Source organism: Leptinotarsa decemlineata, unplaced genomic scaffold (assembly GCF_025532065.1).
Source record: "Leptinotarsa decemlineata unplaced genomic scaffold, Ldec_3_MD MMD2_tig00000882_RagTag_RagTag, whole genome shotgun sequence".
Classification (NCBI taxonomy): Eukaryota; Metazoa; Arthropoda; class Insecta; order Coleoptera; family Chrysomelidae; genus Leptinotarsa; species Leptinotarsa decemlineata.
The window spans coordinates 15,458,428-15,482,231 of record NW_027412556.1 but is presented as its reverse complement, the minus strand read 5'-3'; the positions used below and the strand labels follow the sequence as shown (position 1 = coordinate 15,482,231).

The following is a 23,804-nucleotide window of genomic DNA, read 5'->3' as shown; positions in this document are numbered from 1 at the left end:
TTTAGAAGGAAATTCAAAAAACCGCATATATGTTATTCAACAAAGCATTTAGCCAAGCTAGCGTAGAGATACGCAACATATGGAAATCTCTAATCAAACGGAACACGATCAACTCCCGCTAAACGGTTCTCTCCCGCTAAAACCGATGAAGCGAGGAGAGGGAAGAAGAGAAAGGTGAAAGCACTCGAATGCCCTCTAAATAGACAGATCTCGAAAGAGTAAGACCAGTTATCATCACCTGAAGACGATGGTGGTTACCAACAAATCGAAATGTCGTGAAGTTACTTGGTTTGGACTCTTTTAATTTTTATTAAAAGCTTTTATTTAATTTGAGTTGTATGTATGCTAACAAATCTTGCAAGTTTAATTTGACCCACTTCCCGGTATCCGATTGACCTGAAATTTTGCATGTTGGTCCAGAACCGATGACAATGCATGTTGATCATAAACGTGGCCTGATGCTGCTGCCAGGATCGGCTCCGTACGAGAGATCTCGTCAGCGGTAAATAGCAGGGACACGAAATTTTGTATGCGCATTCGTTTATGATAGGCATTTGGTTGGCTCACCTTGAAATAGATGCCATATCCAGGGTTGGCTTCAATAAAAAATATATTTCCAGAAAAAAAAATCAAATCAAGCTTTTACCTTCAAATACCTACTTCCCGACTTTAAAAAGAGGACAATAAATGGTGTAGTAGGTTGTAAGAACCCATATTTATTTGCATTGTAAAACAATATTAGACTGTTCGAAATTAACTGGAACTCGGCCATGTAATAATGACGCTATCAATGAAATGAATGGACTAAGAAATATAACAAGCTAATTCTTCTATAAGGTATGCCGGAGGAGTAGGTACCTACCTACTTCTATTGAATATAGTTTTCCCCGTTCCTTAAGTTTTTCTGTTGAAGGACTCTCCGTTTTATAGATGGACTTTCGTATTGATCGAAAACTATCGATTGAAACTAAAAAATATAAAATAAAATAATGATAAAAAACTTTTGAAACAAGCTTTTATTTAAGTGCCCTAAAAAGATCAAAATAAAATTTTAAATCACATTAACCACATTCATTTATGACTTTACACAATTGAAATTATAATAAAAGCTTGTCGCGATGCCTAGAAGAAATAGAAGAAATCTCTACATATTCAATCAGATGAAATTTAAATTAAGAAACCTTCTGACAGATCAACTTGGTACTGCAATAAATTTCAAACCCCATAAATCCTATGTGTGCAAAAAAGTTATTCAAGGTTAAAGTTCCACATTTTAAGCATTCACGGCACTTTTATTTAATTACAAACATCATAAATTGCTCCGAAGTTTAGTAGGTGCCTCCCTGATTACAAAATTTCAATTACAAATTGAAATTATCGCGACAAGTTTTTATTATAATTTCAATTTAAAGTCATAAATGGATGTGGTTGATGTGATTTAAAATATTATTTTGATTTTTTCAGGGCACTTAAAAGTTTTTTTTATCATTATTTTATCAATTTTCATTCGTTTTCAATATTTTTTTTAAACTTTAATGTCGTGTTAATAGTTCAATTTTTTTATTTTGTTGTTGTTGCTTGTATTTCATTTGATGGTAATTTAAGTTTTTTTGCTTGATATAATTGTTATTTTTCAGTTATTTTTTTTATTTTTTGCAGATTCTTTCAGGGATTTCAAATCAATTTATATCACGTTAGACAATGGAAGTCCGAACTAATAAAATGCACCACGGAACATTGTCAACCACCTTCAAACAGAAATCACAGAAGTTTACAAAAGTAAAAGTTGGCAAGATGGTGACATGCAAAATAAATAAGAATTAAGAATAATTCTTTCCATTATCTGAACTTCGTTCTTGACCTGATTTCCAGGCCTACACCAAAGGCAACCAGTGTGAGACAGAACAGTTACCGGTATGAGACAGAAAAGGGACTCTATAACGAAACCATTTGCGCATGAAAATCGCAGTTGAACTCCAGCTGCACCAGGTGCTCCCCCCGTCGGTGTCATTGTTATTATTTTGACTGATTTTTTCCTGTTACCAATTGTTGCTAACGTGCAGTACGTGAACTTCTGCATAATCGTCCACTCGTACGATTTCGGTGGGTGTATCGCGCACGTGATTGCGATCGATATCCATTCTTAGTGATTTTTTTCCTTCCCTTATTGTTGAATGTAGGAGACTGCATGTCGTCTAGTGTTGAATAGATAAAGTGAGTGGTTTCATTGATGATAACTTTTAAGAGAAGAAATTTCAGAAAACATGCATTCGTTGATAATTTTTCAATGATAGAATATTAAGATTTTTGAAAATACTAGCGTTTCTAGAAATGAAACCACACTGAAAGTGTTGATGGTTCATTGGTATATGAAGTCATAAATGAATGTATTCCAGCCTACATGAGTTTACAAAAAATCAATTGGTATCAGGCCTGGGAGTTTGAGGGGTCTATCATTCGTGTTCATTGAAGGATATCATGGAAAATAGAATGTTATGGTCATCGTGCTGTTAGACTTGAAATGGGGATAATGCATTGGAAATTTGAACTTTGAAAGGCAGTATGAATTCTTGAAAACTTTCTCTCATGAAAAGCTACTATTTGTAACATTAACTTTTGCAGTCTCAGTAAGTCGTCCCCAACAAACTTCTGCATACAGATAGTTTGTAAATAACATGCTGATATTTAAGATAAATCATTTTGGGTCCATTTCGAGAAAAAACTGAAGAAGAAAAAACCATGGTGCTTCTGCTTTCTTGCGAAACATGAGCTTGAAAATACCCATCACTTTGATTCACAAAGTAGTAGGATGATAGCTCCTGAATTTGATCAGGAGAAAAGAACAACTCTGGAAATGCTTCATTTTCAAAAGATCATAATTTTGTTAATAATCGAAGTGACATTCAGGTCTCATATTCACAAAGACTTGAAAAACACGCCGAAATCCATCTTGATTTTAGTCAGGTTGAAGCCTGGCTCCCTTCCTCGTAACCTCGCTCATTTAAACTCGATGAACAGTTTTTGCATATCACTTGTCCCAGTTTTTCATTTTGTTTTTGCCAAAACGTACGTTGTTTTTGTATGATTGAAAAATAAATCATATCATAAGTTTTATTTCGATATAGAACGAATCTTTCGAAGAACAACTACCTAATGAAAGAAAACAGAAAACGGGGAATAATTATTTTACACGAAAGCGTTTGCTTGCAAGGAAAATTTTTAATAAGATTTTGATGAACTGACCTAGATCAACGAGGGAAATATGTTGATATCAATTCCAGAGAAAGGAAAGTATAATATGACTTAATTTAAGTATTTATGTATTACCTGTTGAAATATTGATGTTGACAAGCTTGTCTAAGTAGGTACATTTACTGTAAAAGCTGTCCAACTTTCAACTTATTAATAGTTTTTATGCAGTGAGGAATACACGTATCAGTATTTTTCATTTCAAATAACTTTGTAACAAAATTGTTTCAAATAATGATTTGCGTAACCAACAAAATTAAACCACTTTGGAAAGTACTATGACAGCGATAAGAAAATATATTGTAACGATTCCAACCAACGTTCCGAATTTTTGAAATTCATTGAATAAAGTAGAGAAATTGAACCATGTAATGTGAATTATTGCCTAGTTGATAACCATAGGTGGTTGATGCTTAATCAAATTTGAAAAAAAGTGAAGAAATGAATATTTTCTAGCTATGCTGTTTAAAATAATCGAAAAAACCATTCAAAGGAGAAATATTTCATATTCATTTTCATATTTTGAATATGATTCTGTTTAGTTCAGTAGTTTTGGAGAAATATCCCTCAAACATGAAAGTGGTCACCTTTTTTATTGTTCTGAAGTATTTCATCGCTGAGGGAATTTTACGAAAAAATTTAACGGGCTGAAATCAGGTGATATTGTGAGCCACTTACTGTTCCTTTTTAACCAAACCACCGACCAGAAAATCATCCTTGCACATACTGACGAACATCTCGATACATCTTGTTGAAATACAGACTCATTTTTATTAAAACTTTGGTCTGGATTTTTCGCCAATACTAGAGCTTGTAACAACAATCTCCAGTAGAAGATGGTTGACAATGTTTCATGGTGAATTTCATTAGTTCGGACTTCCATTGTCTAATATGATATAAAATGATTTGAAATTCCTGAAATGTTGTGAAGTAACTTAGCTTGAATTCTTTTAATTTTTATATATTTGTTTTCAATTTTGCTTGTATTTTTTTATTGTAACTTCATTTCAGGGTTTATTGCTTAATATAATTATTATTTTCAGCTATTTATTTTAATTTTATTGATTCTTTCAGGGTTTTGAAATAATTTTATATCATATTAGGTAATGGAAGTCCGAACTAATGAAATTCAGTCTCCAGTAGATTTCTCCTACTGAATTTCCACTTGAAAAATAGTCCACAATGGAATCGCAGTAAATTTCATACATTCAATTTCTGAGGATGTTAGTAGAGAACTTCATGAAATAGTTGTTTATTTCCGATGCGATTGACAACATATGCAACAAAATAGTTTTGCCCTTCGAAAGAAAAGTGCACCTACATGTCACACATTTCGTTAATATACAGAATACTATCAGATAAAAGATACGATATTTGTTTATGAACCACTCTATATGCGGCACATTAAAAATAGAAACATAGTATTTCAACAGATTTGAATAGTTTTTTCAGATTATGGTAGACATTCGAGCATTCTGAAGAAACAACAAATTTCCTGAATAAGTCTTCGTTTTCAAGGTCACCTTTCATTATTTTTCAATGTAAAAATCGGAAAGAATAACTACCACATGGAATTCAGGTGAATGGTATATGTTAAAATTACGTCCATATTCGTTTGTCATCGAAAAAATTATTAGGAGACTGGTGGGTTGACGTGGGTGGTTTGCTTAACTCACTCAGTCCATCGTTGTGTGAACCGGTGGTACGAACCGCAAGGATTTCAATTCCCTATCGTCCAACCCGTGTTAGGAATCACACGTTGAATAGTCCGGTCAAATTAGACAAAAAAATAAGGGTAAAGCTACTTAAATTCCCACCAAGCTGAAAATCAATAAGATTGTTTAAAATATGATTGAAAATGAAATTTGGGAGTTCCCCATCTTTCCCCTGTATGGAAAAAAAATCAAGGTCAAAGGTCAAAAAAATGAGTTTTTCGCGATTTTCAGCAAAACGATAAGTTTTATCATGAAAATGATTCAGACAAAAATTGTAGATCATAAGATTATCTACAAAAAATGTTCCTATACTTTTTTCCTACGAGCCATCGTTTTTGAGATATAACGATTCAAAAAGTTGTTAAAGTTGTAATCGTCATAATATGCATGAGTACGCCAGGTATATACATCTCTGTAGTTGTAATATATGTTAAAATATTTTTCTATCCGTCATCGTAACTTACACTCATAATATAGAATATACATAAGTTATAACCCCTTATCGTTGTTTGATGACATCGGGATGCGTAAAACACAGTAGTCTGCCATTTACGATTGTTTCGAAAAGGTAGATTTTGATATTAACAACACAAATGCGATATAGATCATTGACGTAGGATTCTTACTACATCGCGTTGTATGGGAAAGCGAAGAAACATTTAACGTTATCCTAGATAAATACGTACAGTATGTACGTCGACATTTTGGTTCCAGAATTACTGTCGTATGTAAAATAACGTTTTCAAAATGTTTGAAAAACAAAATTTAGTTCAATGTGCTGAAGTTTTTAAAAATAGTAGTTTAACTCGACAAGGAATTATCACTAACGGCATTCGCTTTCTTCTTTCTATGTACGGAGCTTCTGAAAAAACTACCTGCTTAGATAACTATAGATATGCATGTTCGGTTAAAAATACCAAAAGTAAAAAACAAGTACAATTACCTTGTCTTCCTCCAACCTCAGTTGCTGCTCATCAACATCTTTTTCGGGTATATTACCAAGTTCAAGTGTGGCTTGGTTATCAGCTAGACCTTACAGACTGGGGTTGGAAGTTGGTCAACAATTCATTAGAACCAGTCCAAACTTCACTTCCACCTGCGCCGGAAAAACTGCTGAACACAATTTATTGAAGATGAAGAAAAACAAGAATAAGAAGAACACGACGAACAAGAACAAGAAGAAGAACAAGAAGAAGAATTCGAAAGTTACGACTCGGACGATTTAATTTTACTACTTTTTTTAACTTGAATTGCTTTTATCTTTTCAATCTCTGTTAAAATCCATTAGTTTGCAATAGTTTCAAATTGAACAGGATCACAACTGACCCGTGCTATAGGCCTATTGGGAAAACCACGTTAAAAAAACGTGCTAAATATGCTTCATCATAGGTGGCGTGGAAACGTGTGCATCTTAAGACGATTACAACTTTTACAACTTTTTGAATCGTTATATCTCTAAAACGGTGGCTCGTAGAAAAAAAATCAATGATCACTACAGTCAGTGGAATGTATTATTCGAGTAAATTCAACAAACGTTTCAATTCCGCATATAATTTTGACCTCTGAATAAAATGTTAGTTATTTATATGACTGTTGAATTATAATGAAACTTTAAATTCACTTTCTGAAAGTAAGTTTGGGAATGAAATTTCAATGAATATATTTGAATGACTCAAAGTTTTCCCATGAAACATTGTTGGTAATGAAAATAGATTTTCGTTTGTCTGAAAATATAGCAAATTAAGTTTCCATACTAAATATTTTTCTATGAATATTAAAGATTGTTATATTTAAATTTTTTCGAAAGTGTTGAATATTTACAACATTCACTTTAATGCATTCAATTTAAAATTTGGTTACAACTTTTGTGCAAAACGTTCTCAAGCAAGTATCATTTTATTTTATCAATCTTTTTAAAAAGCAAATTTCTGACAAAGAATTGAATTTTTAGATGATTCAAAACGTTTGTTGTATTTGAAAGATACATTTAAAACGATTGTTGATAATTTTAATTCGGCGCTGGTATCGAGCGGATTTATCAAGAACTTCAACATATGGCAACATGCTAGTTCATTTATAGTACGACAAAACGCCGTTCAACATTGGCGCCAAATGAAAATTATCAACAATCAATTTAATTCATGTATTACTGAAATTCAACAAACAAAATAATTCAGCTCATTTCAAAGGCATGCCGTTTTACTTTCTATTGGTATTTTGTGAAAAGGAATTGTTATCACTGTTGCATTTAGGTGATACATGAATTAAATTGATTGTTGATAACTTTTATTCGTCGCTGCGGTCGAACAGATTATTACCGAACTATGACCAACGCCATAAATATATGCAGTTGAGTAGTTCCACAAAAATAGGCCCGACGTTAGCGCCGAATAAAAATTATCAACAATCAATTTAATTCATGTATCACTGAAATTCAACAAACAAAATAATTCAGCTCATTTCAAATGAATATTAATAAAAAGCAAAAAGGCATACCACGCCGTTTTACTTTTTATTGTTATTCCTTTGGAAAGAATTGAATTAATTTGTTTGTTGCATTTCAGTGATACATGAATTAAATTGTTTGTTGATAATTTTTATTCGTCGCTGCGTTCGAACGGATTATTACCGTACTATGACAAACGCCATACATATATGCAGTTATGTAGTTCCACAAAAATACGCCCGACGTCAGCGCCGAATGAAAGTTATCAACAATCAATTTAATTCATGTATCACTGAAATTCAACAAACAAAATAATTCAGCTCATTTCAAATGAATATTAATAAAAAGCAAAACGGCATACCACGCCGTTTTACTTTTTATTGTTATTCCTTTGGAAAGAATTGAATCAATTTGTTTATTGCATTTCAGTGATACATGAATTAAATTGTTTGTTGATAATTTTTATTCGTCGCTGCGTTCGAACGGATTATTACCGTACTATGACAAACGCCATACATATATGCAGTTATGTAGTTCCACAAAAATACGCCCGACGTCAGCGCCGAATAAAAGTTATCACAACAATCAATTTAATGCTTGTATCACTGAAATTCAACAAACAAAATAATTCAGCTCATTTCAAATGAATATTAATAAAAAGCAAAACGGCATACCACGCCGTTTTACTTTTCATTATTATTCCTTTGGAAAGAATTGAATTAATTTCTTTGTTGCATTTCAGTGATACATGAATTAAATTGTTTGTTGATAATGTTTATTCGCTGCGGTCGAACGGATTATTACCGTACTATGACCAACGCCATACATATACAGTGCTTTTCAGATAAAAGTATCCACCTTTAATAACTTTTGTAATACTGGTATTTAGGAAAAATCCAAAAAACACGTCAATTTATGTTGGAAGGGGCAAGCATTATGGCTTATTTAAACTTACTGGAAAAGCCACCCCCTCACCCCTAGCATCATCCCTTTTTTTTAAAATTACTTCTCATATTTTTTATGTAAAATTTGGATACTCCTCTTTGAGCTGATTTCAAAAATGTATAATACTTGTAGGTTAAAGTGATTAGTTTATGAGATAAACAATTTTTCTTTTAATAGCACAAATTTTACTTATTTTTTACTTTCACCTCATTTGCCTGTAATAAAATGGGTTGTACAAGCCATAATGCTTGCCCCTTCCAACATAAATTGACGTGTTTTTGGATTTTTCCTAAATACCAGTATTACAAAAGTTATTAAAGGTGGATACTTTTATCTGAAAAGCACTGTATGTAGTTATGTAGCTTCACAAAAATACGCCCGACGTCAGCGCCGAATAAAAATTATCAACAATAAATTCAATTCGTGTCATCAATTTAATTCATGTTCACTGAAATTCAACAAACAAAATAATCCAGCTCAGTTTAAAAGAAATATTAATAAAAAGTAAAACGGCGTGGGACGCCGTTTTACTTTTTGATTATTGCTTTTGGATGATACATGAATTAAATTGATTGTTGACAATTTTTATTCGGCGCTGCGGTCGGACGGAATATTGTGTTACTGTCACTAGACTATCATTTTGCCAGATTCAAACATTCAGCTTCTGCAAGAATCCGCTCGACGCTAGCGCCGAATTAAAATTATCAACAATCCTTTTCATTCATGTAACTATAATTATCAACAAAATTTTATTCATGTTTCACAGAAATTGTAGTAAATTATTCGATAGTAATATAGTATATATGACTTACTTCCAAAAATTTCAAATAATGAATCTATATTTATCTCAAGATTGATTTACAACATACACAATTTTAAGACAACGATAAAAATAAAATAAATACAACAATAAAAATTAATTGGCGCTCCGGGGCCACTTCATTGATTCCAGTGGCGCATTTGCTTTTTCAGCTGCAGGAAAACCCGGAAAAACCTGCAGCACCACATCATCTGAAGATCTTGATCCAACAATGTCCTCTCTCTCATAAAACAAAATGTAGGGTATCTCCAGAGGCTCCAATAAATTCAATGCATTGCCAGAACACTTCGTGACACGACTATCGTCAAACTTAAACCAGTCCGTTTCTTCTTTGACCAAGGCGTAATAATGACCACATTCAACGCCAGAACCACAGTGAACAATGACTGCATGAATATTATAACAGTGGTCTGCTAGGTTGAAATGTTCATCTATTTCGAACCTTCCAAAGAGTTTCTTGCTTCCGTTAGAGGTTGAGTCTTGTTTGAAAATCATCAGTGTTATTATTAGATTGACTGGTGCCTCAGATATACTTGTTTCCTTATAACAGTTTGTTTGGCGCATGTTTGACAATACAGTCGATCATCACCTGTTAAAAATTCCATTTTCAGATGATTTAACAATAAGCTTTGCACGGACTGGTAATTAGTCGTATTAGGAAAAGCTAGATGAAGTTCCAGAAATTCACATAAGTTTTCAGTACTTCTTGAACATTTACCACAAAGTAAACAAGTGAGGATTTTTCCAGCAAAAGATTTACAAACACAAGACGAGATGGGTTGTACGGAATCATTCAGTCCAGAGCGGCTGGGAGTATTGATTTTGCCATTGTTTTGCTCACGAAGAATATTCAACAAGAACCCCAAGAATTCAGAACAATCCTCTTGTTGTCCTAACGAGTATTTAGTGGACTTCAACAAAGACTCCAGGAAATCGGTTGGAGGGAAAGATGATACCTTCTTACGAAACTGCAGCTGCATGAACAGTTGTTTGAGTTTGATGAATAAGCAGGAAACATTCCCGTTCTCGTTCATCATTAAAACTTCGTTCTTGAAATTCTTCGTCATGAACAGCACTTGTAAAATGAATCTATATTATATGTTCGCAACTTTTCATCAAACAAATTAATTCATGTAACATTTTAAATCAAGTGTAATTTAAAATAGAACAAATTTTGCGAACAATCGTTTTAAATGTGTCGAACAAATGCATGAATCAATTAAATTCAAATAAATTCAAATAAATTGTTAGTTGAATGAATTGAGGAATGAATATTTGTGACAATAAAAAGTAAAACGTTGTTTCATAAATAACGGTGTGTACTAATCGCTGTTGATGTTGATCTTTTCAAGATAGTCGCACATCCCAAAAGACTTATACCACTACTTTGCTAGCCTTGGAGTCGGTTCGTCACGTGCAGTCCACTCAGATGACGATCGTTTTGATTCTAATGTGAAATAAACCATTGTCATATATCACATGGTGAAATAACTTCAAACACTGCTCAGAATAATCAATTCGTTGTTGTTTTTGGTGGATTTTGAGCTCGCATACCAGAATATTCATGCACGATGTATCCAAAACATTCCGTTGATATCTCTAGCACAGTATACTATATACAGTAAACCGGGTGATTTTTGGTTTGAATTTTCTACACGCAGACCTAGGAGTTGCAGTCTCAGGTCTGCGCAAACGATGAGTTCAAGACAGGCACGCAACCCTTCCATAGTTGTCAAATTTCATGGGTTTCACCCAACCTACTGTGAAATAAAAATATATTTTGTCACATCCGAATATGAACATCTGCCGATCCCATGAATTTTCAAAATCTACTCGAAACATAGTTCATCATTGTCCAAATGATCTGGGTTACTTGAATATTACACAAATGCAAAATTATCATTTGTACAATTTTCTCAGGTGCCCAATATGGTTTTCATCGACTATATTTTTTTGAGCAGTTTATATGAATAGTTGTTATGTTGAGCAGTGTTTAGACGCTTTGGTTGATATTGTAGTAGGGAGAAATGCCATTAGTGTCAAATAAGCCAGCATTGTGAAAACTGAAACTCCTGGACACCAACATCAAAGGGACCGACGCTAAGTGGGACTACTGTATATACGTATACTGTGTCTCCAGACTCTAGACCTTCAGCTATCTCGATCTACCTCACTTCGCGTTCGTCCAAGATTATTTTGTGAATTTTTTCGGAGCTTCCAATGCGTGCATCGTCCTTGTTGCTCATTTCACCTTGTTTAAACTCAGCCAATCATTTCTCAACGGTTGATTTTCTCAATGCAAAGTGCGATTATTGTTCATCAAGCCAACCCTTGGCTTCAACAGTATTTTTTTTCGCCAAAAAGCAATGCATTATTAATACAAAAAAGTTGCTTCACTGGAAATGTTCTATCTCACAAACTGATAGTCCGACAGCTGTGACATTTGTAAAAGTTAGTTATTTGTAAAAGGTTAGGGTTGAATGAAAATTATATGTATTCGATACTAGTACCGCCATCTATGTGCAAGCCCACGAACTTTTCAGTCCACCTAATATTTCTGTCATTTACAGATTCACAAATGATAAACAGATAAACATGTTGAAACAAAATTTACGGAGTACTATTCCATTTCAAAGCAAACTTCCGAAAAAGTTAAATATTTGTAGCAGTTTTTGTAACCCATTAGAATAGACCCAAATACGTGTCAAAGGGCACTTTGAAGTATTATCAAGTATGATATGTTCAATGGATAAAAAATTTATTGCTGATTACATATTTATTCGATTCGTTAGCAACAAATGGACTATTAAATTTCGCAAAGTTTCAAGTAGAAAATCAGATGGCTTTTTGATATATACTCCAACTGATAAACTACCTGAACTTTGTAATTTATTCGTTGTGTAAACACTATGGATCGTGCCGTCTGATACTTTTATCGACTCATTTGAGTAAGTTATTGAATGTAATGCATTTCTATCAATGCAGTGTATATTCTGGACTATTCTAAACCTTACTAGAGGGTGAATCATCCAGGTTCTGATATCTACAAAGGCACGCCCTTCAGGTAAACATGGGAACCTTCCCCAAGGATGGGGAAAAGAGAGCTTCCATACTATATCCCTGGATCTCTTCACATTCATATGGAATACTTTTGGATATTCTTAAAATATTCAGACTATTTCCGAACATTTTACATCATTTCAAAATGTCTCAAGATATCATGGAATGATGCGAAAAGCTTTTGAATACTCTCTAGTGTTATGTGTCGTTGTGCAATATATATGCAGCTGTTGGTAGGTTCAAACATTCTCCGTTATTTCTGATTTGCTAGTTTTCTCCAGCTGGTTTTGTTGTGCTCCACAATAAGTACTCTAGAGGCCCCTTGGATCCAGATTCACATACCCGTTTAGAAGGTTTTTGGAGTTATTGTCCAGGAGTGGTTTCTGGTAGGCTGCTACAAATGGTTTTATTCATAGCAAAAATTGAAAATGGGTGGATGTCAAACAATAGGTCAACAAAGTGGTGAAGTTTTCTGAAAATACTTCGCCAATCAGCTTTATCCTGTTCCTATTTGATTTGAAACATAGTGTAATGACACTATTTAGTCTGTGACTGTAGTACTGTCGTGACTGTGACTGCAGTAGTAGCAGGGGTGCCCACGATGCAAAATGGGGATTAACTCGAGCGTCATAGAGACCTATTAGGTTGCAAAGCTTAGATGATGAGAAGAAAAAAATGTTATATAATATAGACCTTTTCATGGGTAGGGGAAGCTGCTATAGATTATTAAATATGTAAAAAAAAACTGTTGCATGGACATACTCGAGCGCGTCAGATATTGATACCATCAATGTCCTACGTATTTTTGAAAATGTTGGTATGTTAATCTGATCGTTTGCATGATGTGGGTGGTTGTATGTAAGGGTTAAAAAAGAAAAAAAAAATTAATCGAGCGCGTCAGATTTTCTAAGGGGGTGTTAAGTGCACCAAAAAAGCTCTCATTCAATAATGTGACGATTTCGATCTGACGCAAACTCGCGGCCATTATTATAAGGTGCAAAACAAATTCACCATTTCCAAATACTCAAGCGCGTCAGATTGAGATATATATGGTTCATCTTTATGTTTTAAACGTGCTGTCTTATAATCTGACGATTATCTAGAGGGATTCGCCTAATCTGCCAAAAAAATATTTAAATTTTTTTTTTATCATTGAACTTAATTAATTGAAAAGCTCAGGAAATAGCATGCAAATAAATAAGTGTATGTTTTTTAAGTAGAATACTTGTATTTATAGAAAAATAATTTGAAAAAAATGCTCAAAAAATTAAATTTTTTATAATCAATTGATTAATTAATGAAGAAAAGAGAAATGAAACTTTCTATGTTTTTTACCACTTTTATTTGTAACTAACGTTACTGCAGTTACTTATACAATATATAAGTTTGAAAATGCCTTTATAGGACGAAACTGCAGTAACGTTAGTTACAAATAAAAGTGGTAAAAAACATAGAAAGTGTTAGTTACAAATAAAAGTGGTAAAAAACATAGAAAGTTTCATTTCTCTTTTCTTCATTATGATTTCCTACCACGTAGTAACGGCTACATCCATCAATTAATTGATTAATTAATCATCATCATCATCTTCATCTTCATCACGAACGAGTCTCTGTGATCAGCTGTGATGGCGTCATGGCAACAGAATTCAGAGTGGGGACGTAGTGAGAGAGTAATAGATAGAGAAAAAGTGAAAAAGGAATAGAAACGCAGAGAGGGAAATTTCGGCTTGCGGAAATCGTCAGATTATATATTTTTCGATATCCTTGAATTATTTTCTTCAAAATAAAAAACATTAGCTACGCTCGAGAATGTAGAGATGACGCATTTTTTTACATTTTTGCTGCCCTCCCCTATCTTTACGTCACTCTCAAATTGTCAGATTACTGGAATATACACTTTTTAGCATGTAATCAACTCACCTTACCTTAATCTGACGCGCTCGAGAATTTCTGATGATTATTTTTTTTACTAATCTGATCCTTTATCCTTAACGGGTGGCATTATATATGGGGCTCATATTTGTTGGATGTACTTAACTGGGTACACACATCCCCCTGTATATTAATCTGCCGCGCTTCAGTAAATCCCGAAATCCCCGCTTGTGCTCCCCTATTATAGTGTCGTTAAATGTTTGGACAGCTCATAGTTAGTGAACGTGTCATGTTCACGAAAGGACTCAGTAGTACCCTTTCATTGATTTTTGGTAAACTTTTTAGACGAGGCAGAACAGCCTTCTATTTTTCTAGGAGCTTCTTCGTGTTACCATTTAGATTCGATGAACGGATACGGTGATTCGTTCTTCTCAAAATACCAGCGGCCGGATTCCGATTGAATTCTTGGATCGAGTAAGTCTGTAGTAGTTATTTTATTATTTTTTCCTGATTCATTTCATTCCGAACATATAAATTTCAAATGTTTTTGGATCGGCTAGCTCTACTCCGATATTATACTCTTGAAACCGGTTAACGATAAGATTAAGTGGTTTCATCGAAAAACATATTCACTTCTTCACTGAATCGCGATTAAGAACCAATTTTATGCAGATACATAATGACGAATTGACAAATTAGCGTAATGATGATAATAAATGAGGTGTCAATTAGGTTTACAAACGAAACTAAACCAACAGCTGAATCAGTTGTTCGACGTGTACCATCATATCAAAGTTACTTTTATCGAAATCGGAAGAGGATAGAAACAACGTGTTTCAAACTGGATTATTAGTCACGCATTGTCCTAGGTGATAAGGAATACCATTTCCAAGTAAAAGGTATGCTTGGAAATAATTTACTTCTTTTTAATATGAATCTGTTATTTAAAAAATGTAACTTAAATAAGAATGTGAAACAGAAAATATTTTGTTATATGGTTACTGGTTTCGTATCTATAGTTTATTTTCTTGAGCAGCGGAGAAACAAATCATTCTCATTTAGCTTTCCAAGGCGTACCTAATTGAATCGGTTACAAAATGAAAATGTAGGATTCATTCAACATTTTCAAACAACAATCAAAGTTGTTCGGTTCATTTTCGGTCGCTGCCTAGAGGTTTGAGATAGTGAATTGGCTTCTATTCGATACCTGATAAAACATAAATTCATAGCCTGGAAATGAAAAGCAATAAAGGTATTCAAACACAAACAGTTCAGTTTCTTTTTCAATTTGATAGCGAGTGGATCTAATTATATATTTCATTACAAGTTTTTGAAAAAACATCCCCCCATAAATATTTTTGGGCCTTGAGCTTCACGTATAATCCATAAATGTAATTGAAAAGTTTTTCTTGATATTCTTTTTCAGGGAAAGTATTGTGAATTTTTGGAGCAATGTATTCTGGCCCAAAATAAGTACTTTTAATTTCGCAATTGGCACATGGAACTGGTTTTTGATTCTCGTTTCGTGGTGGTGAATACTCTTATTTAATGTGAAACTTGACTTATTTTTATACACATACACACACATTTCAAATATGTAGACTGATGCAAAAGTTAAATTATCGTATTTTTCTAAATACTATCTACAAGAATCTCTTTAGAAAACATTTGCTATGCATCGTACAACGCATTTTTGTGTAACGAAAACATTTTGTGCTGAAATTGAGCCTCCCCAGAAACACCGTACCTAATTCTAGAGTCTACATGAGCATAGTAGGTACTAAACAACTGAACTCCAGTCAACACCGATCTTGAATTAATAAATAGAAACTTCAGGAAATTGAGTTAAGATATCAGATGTTAACAATGACTATTCCAATGTAGGAATCTATTGCTAAGCTCAGCTGTCCTTGAAGGACAAGCCTGAGAAATAATAGTGATGATATCTTTCCTTGCGAAGACGCCATCGATACGGCAAGATTTCATCGACTTCATCGAGTCTACCAACCAGGAGGTTGCAACGCATTATGATCGGAGCCTCTTCCTACTATGAGACAACAAATATCTAGCCTTGCTAATGATAATAATAATAATTATGGTCATCCACTCGATTTTCGAGTGGATGTTCATTAGGATATCAAGATTAATGTATTTCACAATACAATATTTTCAAAAAACTTATTTAAATACGACAAAGAAAATGCATTGTTGCTGATTATTCCAAGAAACAAAGATTTCAGTTTTCCCAGTGTATGAATCCTCGAACAATTCTTATCAATGAATTCTAACTAATGATCAATGTTATCAATGATGATTTTGTAACTGTCGTGATAAATACAAATCATTGGCTTTGAAACTTTGTTTTTATTGCAGGAATTTGCGAGAGGAACTCTAATTAAAAAAAATGAATGGGGAAAATACTGAAGTGAAGTCTTTGCCGGAGATGGAGAAGATCAAAGTATATGGCACAAGATGGGCAGTTCTCGCTATTTTTGTGATGTATTCGGCTTCAAATGCCTATCAGTGGATCCAGTTTTCTATCATCACCGATGTTATTACTAAATATTATGGAGTTTCCACGCTTTGGGTCGACTGGACGTCAATGATCTACATGGTTCTGTACGTTCCTTTTGTTTTCCCTGCCAGCTATCTTTTGGAGAAATTGGTAAGTTGTTTCTGCGTTCATTATTAAGAAATGTTCATGGAATTTGATACAAACATAATCAATGAAGAGTAAATCAAGAACCTATGGCATGAAATAAATCCAAAATGAGCACCTCGATGCGCGTTTCACCAACCAAGTTGGCGTCCGCAGAAGATGAATTCCAAGTAAAAATATAACTTAAAAATCAGCTGTCACTGCCAAACCTTTCTATTAAGAAAGTGGGGGAAATTAGGGTCTTCCACCTACGGCCTGATGACTTCGACAATTGCGGAACTAGCCAAACGTCTCACCCGTGCTCAATCCCTAAAGGGATGAGATGGAATCAAAGGACGCAATCTTGCTGGACGACTCTGGGAAGCTAGTATCTGGCGATGACCAGGAAAAATCTATGCTTAACAACAGGATTTCTGACTGGCCACTGTCAACTGAGGAAACTCTTTTATATTTAGAGATCTAGTGGACACACCTCTATGCAGGATGTGTGAACAGGAATATGAAACTGTCAGGCATGTCCTATGCGAGTGTCTGAAGTTATCGTCAATAAGAGAGTGTATGTTCGGCGAGACTTGGCTTACACCTGCCGATATGAAGAAGATGTCTACCAGTGATCTGTCCACCTTCCTGGAAAGGACAAGATGGATGATGACCTAGGAGGACAACTCCTCGGGAGGATGTACAATGGGTCACATGTGGCCCAAGTGCTGTAGGCCTACACTTACCCTCCCTACTCTACGGATACAGGAAGGATCTTCCAACAGGGACTTCTGAACTTTGACAATTGATGACGGCCATCTTGTTGACCCTATGTCTGGAAATTAGTTGTCATTTATGTAGTCTGTTTTGCCAAATCAGCATAGACGGATAAAGCGATCGACAACACACGCGAATAATAAATCTGTTTTAATCAAAATGAGTGTCCTGTTCGGGAAACGTACCGCGCGCTTCGCTCATTTTACGGTCGGCATAATCGTTCTACCGAAAAGACTATTCGCAATGTGGTGGATATATTTGAGTTAACTAATTCAGTAAACGATCGACCAACACCCGTACGCCGGAAAAACGCCAGATCTGTAGAAAACATCGCCGATGTCTGTGAAAGTGTGTAGAAGCATCCGAAACAGTCGATTTCACGTCGCTCACAAGAACTCGGCCTTTTGCAGACCACAACTTGGCCTGCACTCGTCCAAAATTCAACTGACCCATGAACTGAAGATGAACGACCATAGACAACGACGTGTGTTCGCTGACTGGTCTCCGGAGAAGTTGGCAACTGCACTTGGCCTGCAGTCGTACAAAATCCAACTGACCTAAGAACTGAAGATAAACGACCATAGACAACGACGTGTGTTCGCTAACTGGGCCTTGGAGCAATTGGCAACTACACTTGGCCTATACTCGTACAAAATTCACCTGACCCATGAACTGAAGATAAACGACCATAGACAACGACGTGTGTTTGCTGACTGAGCCCCGGAGCAGTTGGCAACTGCATCAGGCCTGCACTCGTACCAAATTCAACTGATCCAAGAACTGAAGATAAACGACCACAGACAACGACATGTGTCCGCTAACTGGGTCTTGGAGCAGTTGGCAACTGCACTTGGCCTGCACCCGTACAACATTCAACTGACCCAAGAACTGAAATTAAACGACCATAGACAACGACGTGTGTTCGCTGACTGGGCCTTGGAGCAGTTGGCAACTGCACTTGGCCTGCACCCGTACAAAATTCAACTGACCTAGGAACTGAAGATAAACGACCATAGACAACGACATGTGTTCGCTAACTGGGTCTTGGAGCGGTTGGCAACTGCACTTGGCCTGCACCCGTACAAAATTCAACTGACCCAAGAACTGAAGATAAACGACCATAGACAACGACGTGTGTTCGCTGACTGTGCCTTGGAGCAGTTGGCAACTGCACTTGGCCTGCTGCACCCGTACAAAATTCAACTGACCTAAGAACTGAAATTAAACGACCATAGACAACGACATGTGTTCGCTAACTGGGTCTTGGAGCAATTGGCAACTGCACTTGGCCTGCACCCGTACAAAATTCAACTGACCTAAGAACTGAAATTAAACGACGTGTGTTCGCTGACTGGGCCTTGGAGCAGTTGGCAACTGCACTTGGCCTGCACTCGTACAAAATTCAACTGACACAAGAACTGAAATTAAACGACGTGTGTTCGCTGACTGGGCCTTGAAGCAGTTGGCAACTGCACTAGGCAACTGCACTTGGTCTGCACTCGTACAAAATTCAACTGACCCAAGAACTAAAGATGAACGACCATAGACAACGACATGTGTTCGCTAACTGGGCCTTGGAGCAGTTGGCAACTGCACTTGGCCTGCACTCGTACAAAATTCACCTGATCAATGAACTGAAGATGAACGACCATAGGCAACGACGTGTGTTCGCTGACTGGGCCTTGGAGCAGTTGGCAACTGCACTTGGCCTGCACTCGTACTAAATTCAACTGACCCAAGAACTAAAGATGAACGACCATAGACAACGACATGTGTTCGCTAACTGGGCCTTGGAGCAGTTGGCAACTGCACTTGGCCTGCACTCGTACAAAATTCACCTGATCAATGAACTGAAGATGAACGACCATAGACAACGACGTGTGTTCGCTGACTGGGCCTTGGAGCAGTTGGCAACTGCACTTGACATGCACTCGTACAAAATTCAACTGACCCAAGAACTAAAGATGAACGACCATAGATAACAACGTGTGTTGGGCCTTGGAGCAGTTGGCAACTGCACTTGGCCTGCACTCTTACAAAATTCAACTGACCCAAGAACTGAAGATAAACGACCATAGACAACGACATGTGTTCGCTAACTGGGTCTTGGAGCAGTTGGCAACTGCACTTGGCCTGCACTCGTACAAAATTCAACTGACCCAAGAACTGCAGATAAACGACCATAGACAACGACGTGTGTTCGCTGACTGGGCCTTGCAGCAGTTGGCAACTGCACTTGGCCTGTACTCGTACAAAATTCAACTGAGCCAAGAACTGCAGATAAACGACCATAGACAACGACGTGTGTTCGCTGACTGGGCCTTGGAGCAGTTGGCAACTGCAATTGGCCTGCACTCGTACAAAATTCAACTGACCCAAGAACTGAATATAAACGACCATAGACAACTACGTGTGTTCGCTGACTGGGCTCCGAGGCAGTTGGCAACTGCATTTGGCCTGCACTCAAACAAAATTCAACTGACCCAAGAACTGAAGATAAACGACCATAGGCAACGATGTGTGTTCGCTGACTGGGCTCCGGAGAAGTTGGCAACTGTACTTGGCCTGCAGTCGTACAAAATTCAACTGACCTAAGAACTAAATATGAACAACCATAGACAACGACGTGTGTTCGCTAACTGGGCCTTGGAGCAGTTGGCAACTGCACTTGGCCTGCACTCATACAAAATCCAACTGACCCAAGAACTGAAGATAAACAACCATAGGCAACTACGTGTGTTCGCTGACTGGGCCTTGGAGCAGTTGGCAACTGCACTTGGCCTGCACTCGTACAAAATTCAACTGAAGATAAACGACCATAGACAACGACGTGTGTTCGCTGACTGGGCCTTGGAGCAGTTGACAATTTCACTTGGCCTGCACTCAAACAAAATTCAAGTGACCCATGAACTGAAGATAAACGACCATAGACAACTACGTGGGTTCGCTGACTGGGCTCCGGAGCAGTTGGCAACTGCACTTGGCCTGCACTCAAACAAAATTCAAGTGACCCATGAACTGAAGATAAACGATCATAGACAACTACGTGTGTTCGCTGACTGGGCTCCGGAGCAGTTGACAACTGCACTTGGCCTGCACTCAGACAAAATTCAACTGACCCAAGAACTAAAGATGAACGACCATAGACCACGACGTGTGTTCGCTGACTGGGTTCCGGAGCAGTTGGCAACTGCACTCGGCCTGCACTCAAACAAAATTCAACTGACCCATGAACTGAAGATAAACGACCATAGACAACTACGTGTGTTCGCTGACTGGGCCTTGGAGTAGCTGGCAACTGCATTTGGCCTGTACTCGTACAAAATTCACGTGACCCATGAACTGAAGATAAACGACCATAGAAAAAAACGTGTGTTCGCTGACTGGGCTTTGGATCAGTTGGCAACTGGCACTTACTTTCATCAAAAAATCATCTTCAGTGATGAGGTCCGTTACTGGTTGATACCAATTCACATGAGATCCAAGTGAGCACGGTGAGCACTATAGGTCGATGATTATCAGCTTCTTTTGACCTCAATTGGTTGATTTGGACACCAACCACATTGGATATTCCGCACGAGCAATTTGAGGGCATGGTCATCTCACGTGGAGGTGATGTGAACTGTCCACCGAGATCGTCCGATTTGACCCCGTTAGACTTCTTCTTGTGTGGTTTTCTTAAGTCTTGTAGGTGTGTGCGAATAAGCCACAAACCACAGCGGTCCTCAAAACCAACATAACTCATGCCATCGGTTAAATTTCAGCCTGATTTATTGGCAAGAGTCATGAAATATGGGACGTTTCGGATGCGCTTCACCCAGAGGAGTCGTGGCGGACATTTGAACGATGTTAAATTCCACCCACACATAGTGACATCAATAGGCATTTCAAACGAATGAAAAATTTCGATGATATTTTACACACACTTTGTTTTATTTCAATTTAAAGATAGGAAGTGCTTAATGAAAGGCACTTCATAAGTGAACTATTTTGACAAATAGTTTATCGCTTGCAGTTTCTAATATTTGATAACGCTTATCGAATCGAAGGTCATCCTACTGGATCATGACATATTTCGGACGTTATCACCTTAATGACGCACTTTTAACACAAAAAAAAAAAATTACAGCCATTCTATGATTGTTTTTATCTTTTGACTACCTTGCACTGTTTTTCGTGAAGTCTAATCATTGATAAAAACAAAAAGTGTCGTCTGAAATGGCTATTTTACGTACCAAATCAAACGTCCCACGAGCTACAAAAATATCCGATTGAATATAGTCAATGAATTGTTAGTCACTCTAAAATTTATCTGATTTGTTCAAGTAAACATTCAAAATTAGAGTGATTATATTGGAAAGTTAGGAAATGATTTCGTCAATTATTTGTTCAACTTCCAGAAATGTTTTTCTGGCGTTACAAAATATACATTGTGTTTATGATCGAATGATATTATGATACGTTAGCGTTATGATGGAGTACGTTATGAAGAAGTACGTTATGAAGAAGTATATTATGATGAATTACGTTATGAAACTGTACATTATGCCGCTGTACGTTTCTATATATGATCAATTGCGATTTCTATCGTTTGACGTTATGATGGAGTAAATTTCTGTGTATTACGATTTCTATCTTGTACATTATGATGCATTAGGTGTCCCCACTAATAGCGACCTACCAGATAGATTAGTTTCGTATTTTCGCATTTATGACGATGTATCTCTGTAGTTGTTCGTAAAATAATGTTTTGCTGTGAACTGGTTTATTTTGGGCAAAAAACCCAGGAGACATTTTTTGTTTAGAATTAAACAGGCTATTAGAAATAAATTTTCAAATGGTAAACAAATAATAAAACAAAAAGTTACATTGGAAATAAATTTTAGGGGTTGAGTTTTCCACCCATTACAACCATGGGGTAAACCAAATAAATTTCTGGCTAAGTGTCTTTTTGGTAGTACAAAACGTCAGGTTAATTTCAATATTGTAACTTTAGTGCTTGCGAAAAAAATTCTTATACAAATTTTATGTACCCCCTTTAAGGGGCTGTATCTTAACAAGGGATGCTCCAATGAAATTTCTTTATATGAAAGATCCTTTTTTTTGATGAGGAATCACCTCCTTGAATCTTTTACACTTATATAGTTACACCCTGTATTGCCTACAAATGCGGATATAGACCTTAATGTGTAAAACAACTTCTACTGTACGATAGTACAGAAAAATATGAATATTCCAGATAACTTTCACCTATACAGACATATACGAATTGAAACAAACTATAAATGAAATAAAGAACAAAACATCATCTGGTTATGTTGAAATATCAGTTAAAATTTAAAAAAAAATCTCCTAGAATACGCTTTAAATATTCTTGTTAGGCCATAAATAAATCATTTCATTCTGGCAGATTTCCTACATGTCTGAAACTAGCAATAGTCATTCCGCTTCATAAAGGTGGTCAAATGAATGATTTATTAAACTTCCGACATATATCATTGCTTCCGACAATCTCAAAAATAATTGAAAAACTGGTTTGAAAGAGAATGCTTAATTTCCTAAGTAATCATAACATACTATGCGAATATCAATATGGATTCCAAAGCCATAAAAATACAGGCGAAGCAAGCTTTTCTTTACTGGAAGATATATTGGTTTGAATAATAACGAATGTATTGGGGCAGTATTCTGTGATTTCTCAAAAGCGTTCGACTGCGTGAACCATGAAACACTATTATTTAAACTTCAGTGCTATGGCTTTAGAGGATTGTCATATAACTGGCTTTACAGTTATTTAACAGACAGGAAGCAGTTAGTAAAACTCCAAGGAAATACATCGCATATTGAGAATCGTATATCAGGTATACCACAAGGTTCGGTTATGGATACTATCCTTTTTCTGCTTCATCTGAATGATCCGGTAACCATTGACATTAAAGGGAAGTTAACACTTTTTGCGGATCATACTGCGATCGTTTGGCGTGGAACAAATGAAGATAATCTCAGAGACATCATAACTCTGGATCTCTATAGGGTTGAACAATGATGCCATTTCAATTCCTTATGTTTCAACACAAATAAAACAAACATAGTTTGCTTCAAACTCAATTTTAACGACTTACTTATAGAAAATCACGCTATGGTTAACAAAATTCACACAAAATTTTTAGGGGTATTTATAGGTGATAAATTAAAATTTGATGAGCATATAACAAATTTATGCAAAAAATAGCATCTGGCTGCTATGCAGTTCGAGTTGTTTCTAACAAACTCGGTCAATCC

At 36.0% G+C, this 23,804-nt stretch overlaps 2 protein-coding genes across 5 annotated transcripts in view; one reads left to right on the top strand and one right to left on the bottom strand.

Annotated features, from left to right (window-relative positions):
* The window catches only part of HisT (Histamine transporter), a 28,914-nt gene extending 25,446 nt beyond the window's left edge, over positions 1-3,468 (bottom strand). Inside the window, exons 1-2 of one of the 2 annotated variants that reach the window (XM_074175087.1) lie at positions 3,328-3,372; positions 863-967 (exon numbers count right to left, since the gene is read on the bottom strand). The gene's annotated coding sequence lies outside the window, so the exon portion shown is untranslated. Of the gene's footprint in view, positions 1-862; positions 968-3,327 lie in introns of both variants that reach the window. The other variant, XM_023159718.2, reaches the window with a different exon arrangement.
* The window catches only part of LOC111502094 (choline/ethanolamine transporter flvcr2a), a 54,801-nt gene continuing 33,055 nt past the window's right edge, over positions 2,059-23,804 (top strand). For 2 of the 3 annotated variants that reach the window (XR_012465392.1, XM_074175089.1), the window contains exons 1-2: positions 14,853-15,006; positions 16,481-16,772. Coding sequence is in view for 2 of the 3 variants with exons in the window: in XM_074175089.1 (XP_074031190.1) it covers positions 16,512-16,772 (261 nt within the window). In the remaining variant the exon portion in view is untranslated. Of the gene's footprint in view, positions 2,215-14,852; positions 15,007-16,480; positions 16,773-23,804 lie in introns of those variants that run through there. The other variant, XM_074175090.1, reaches the window with a different exon arrangement.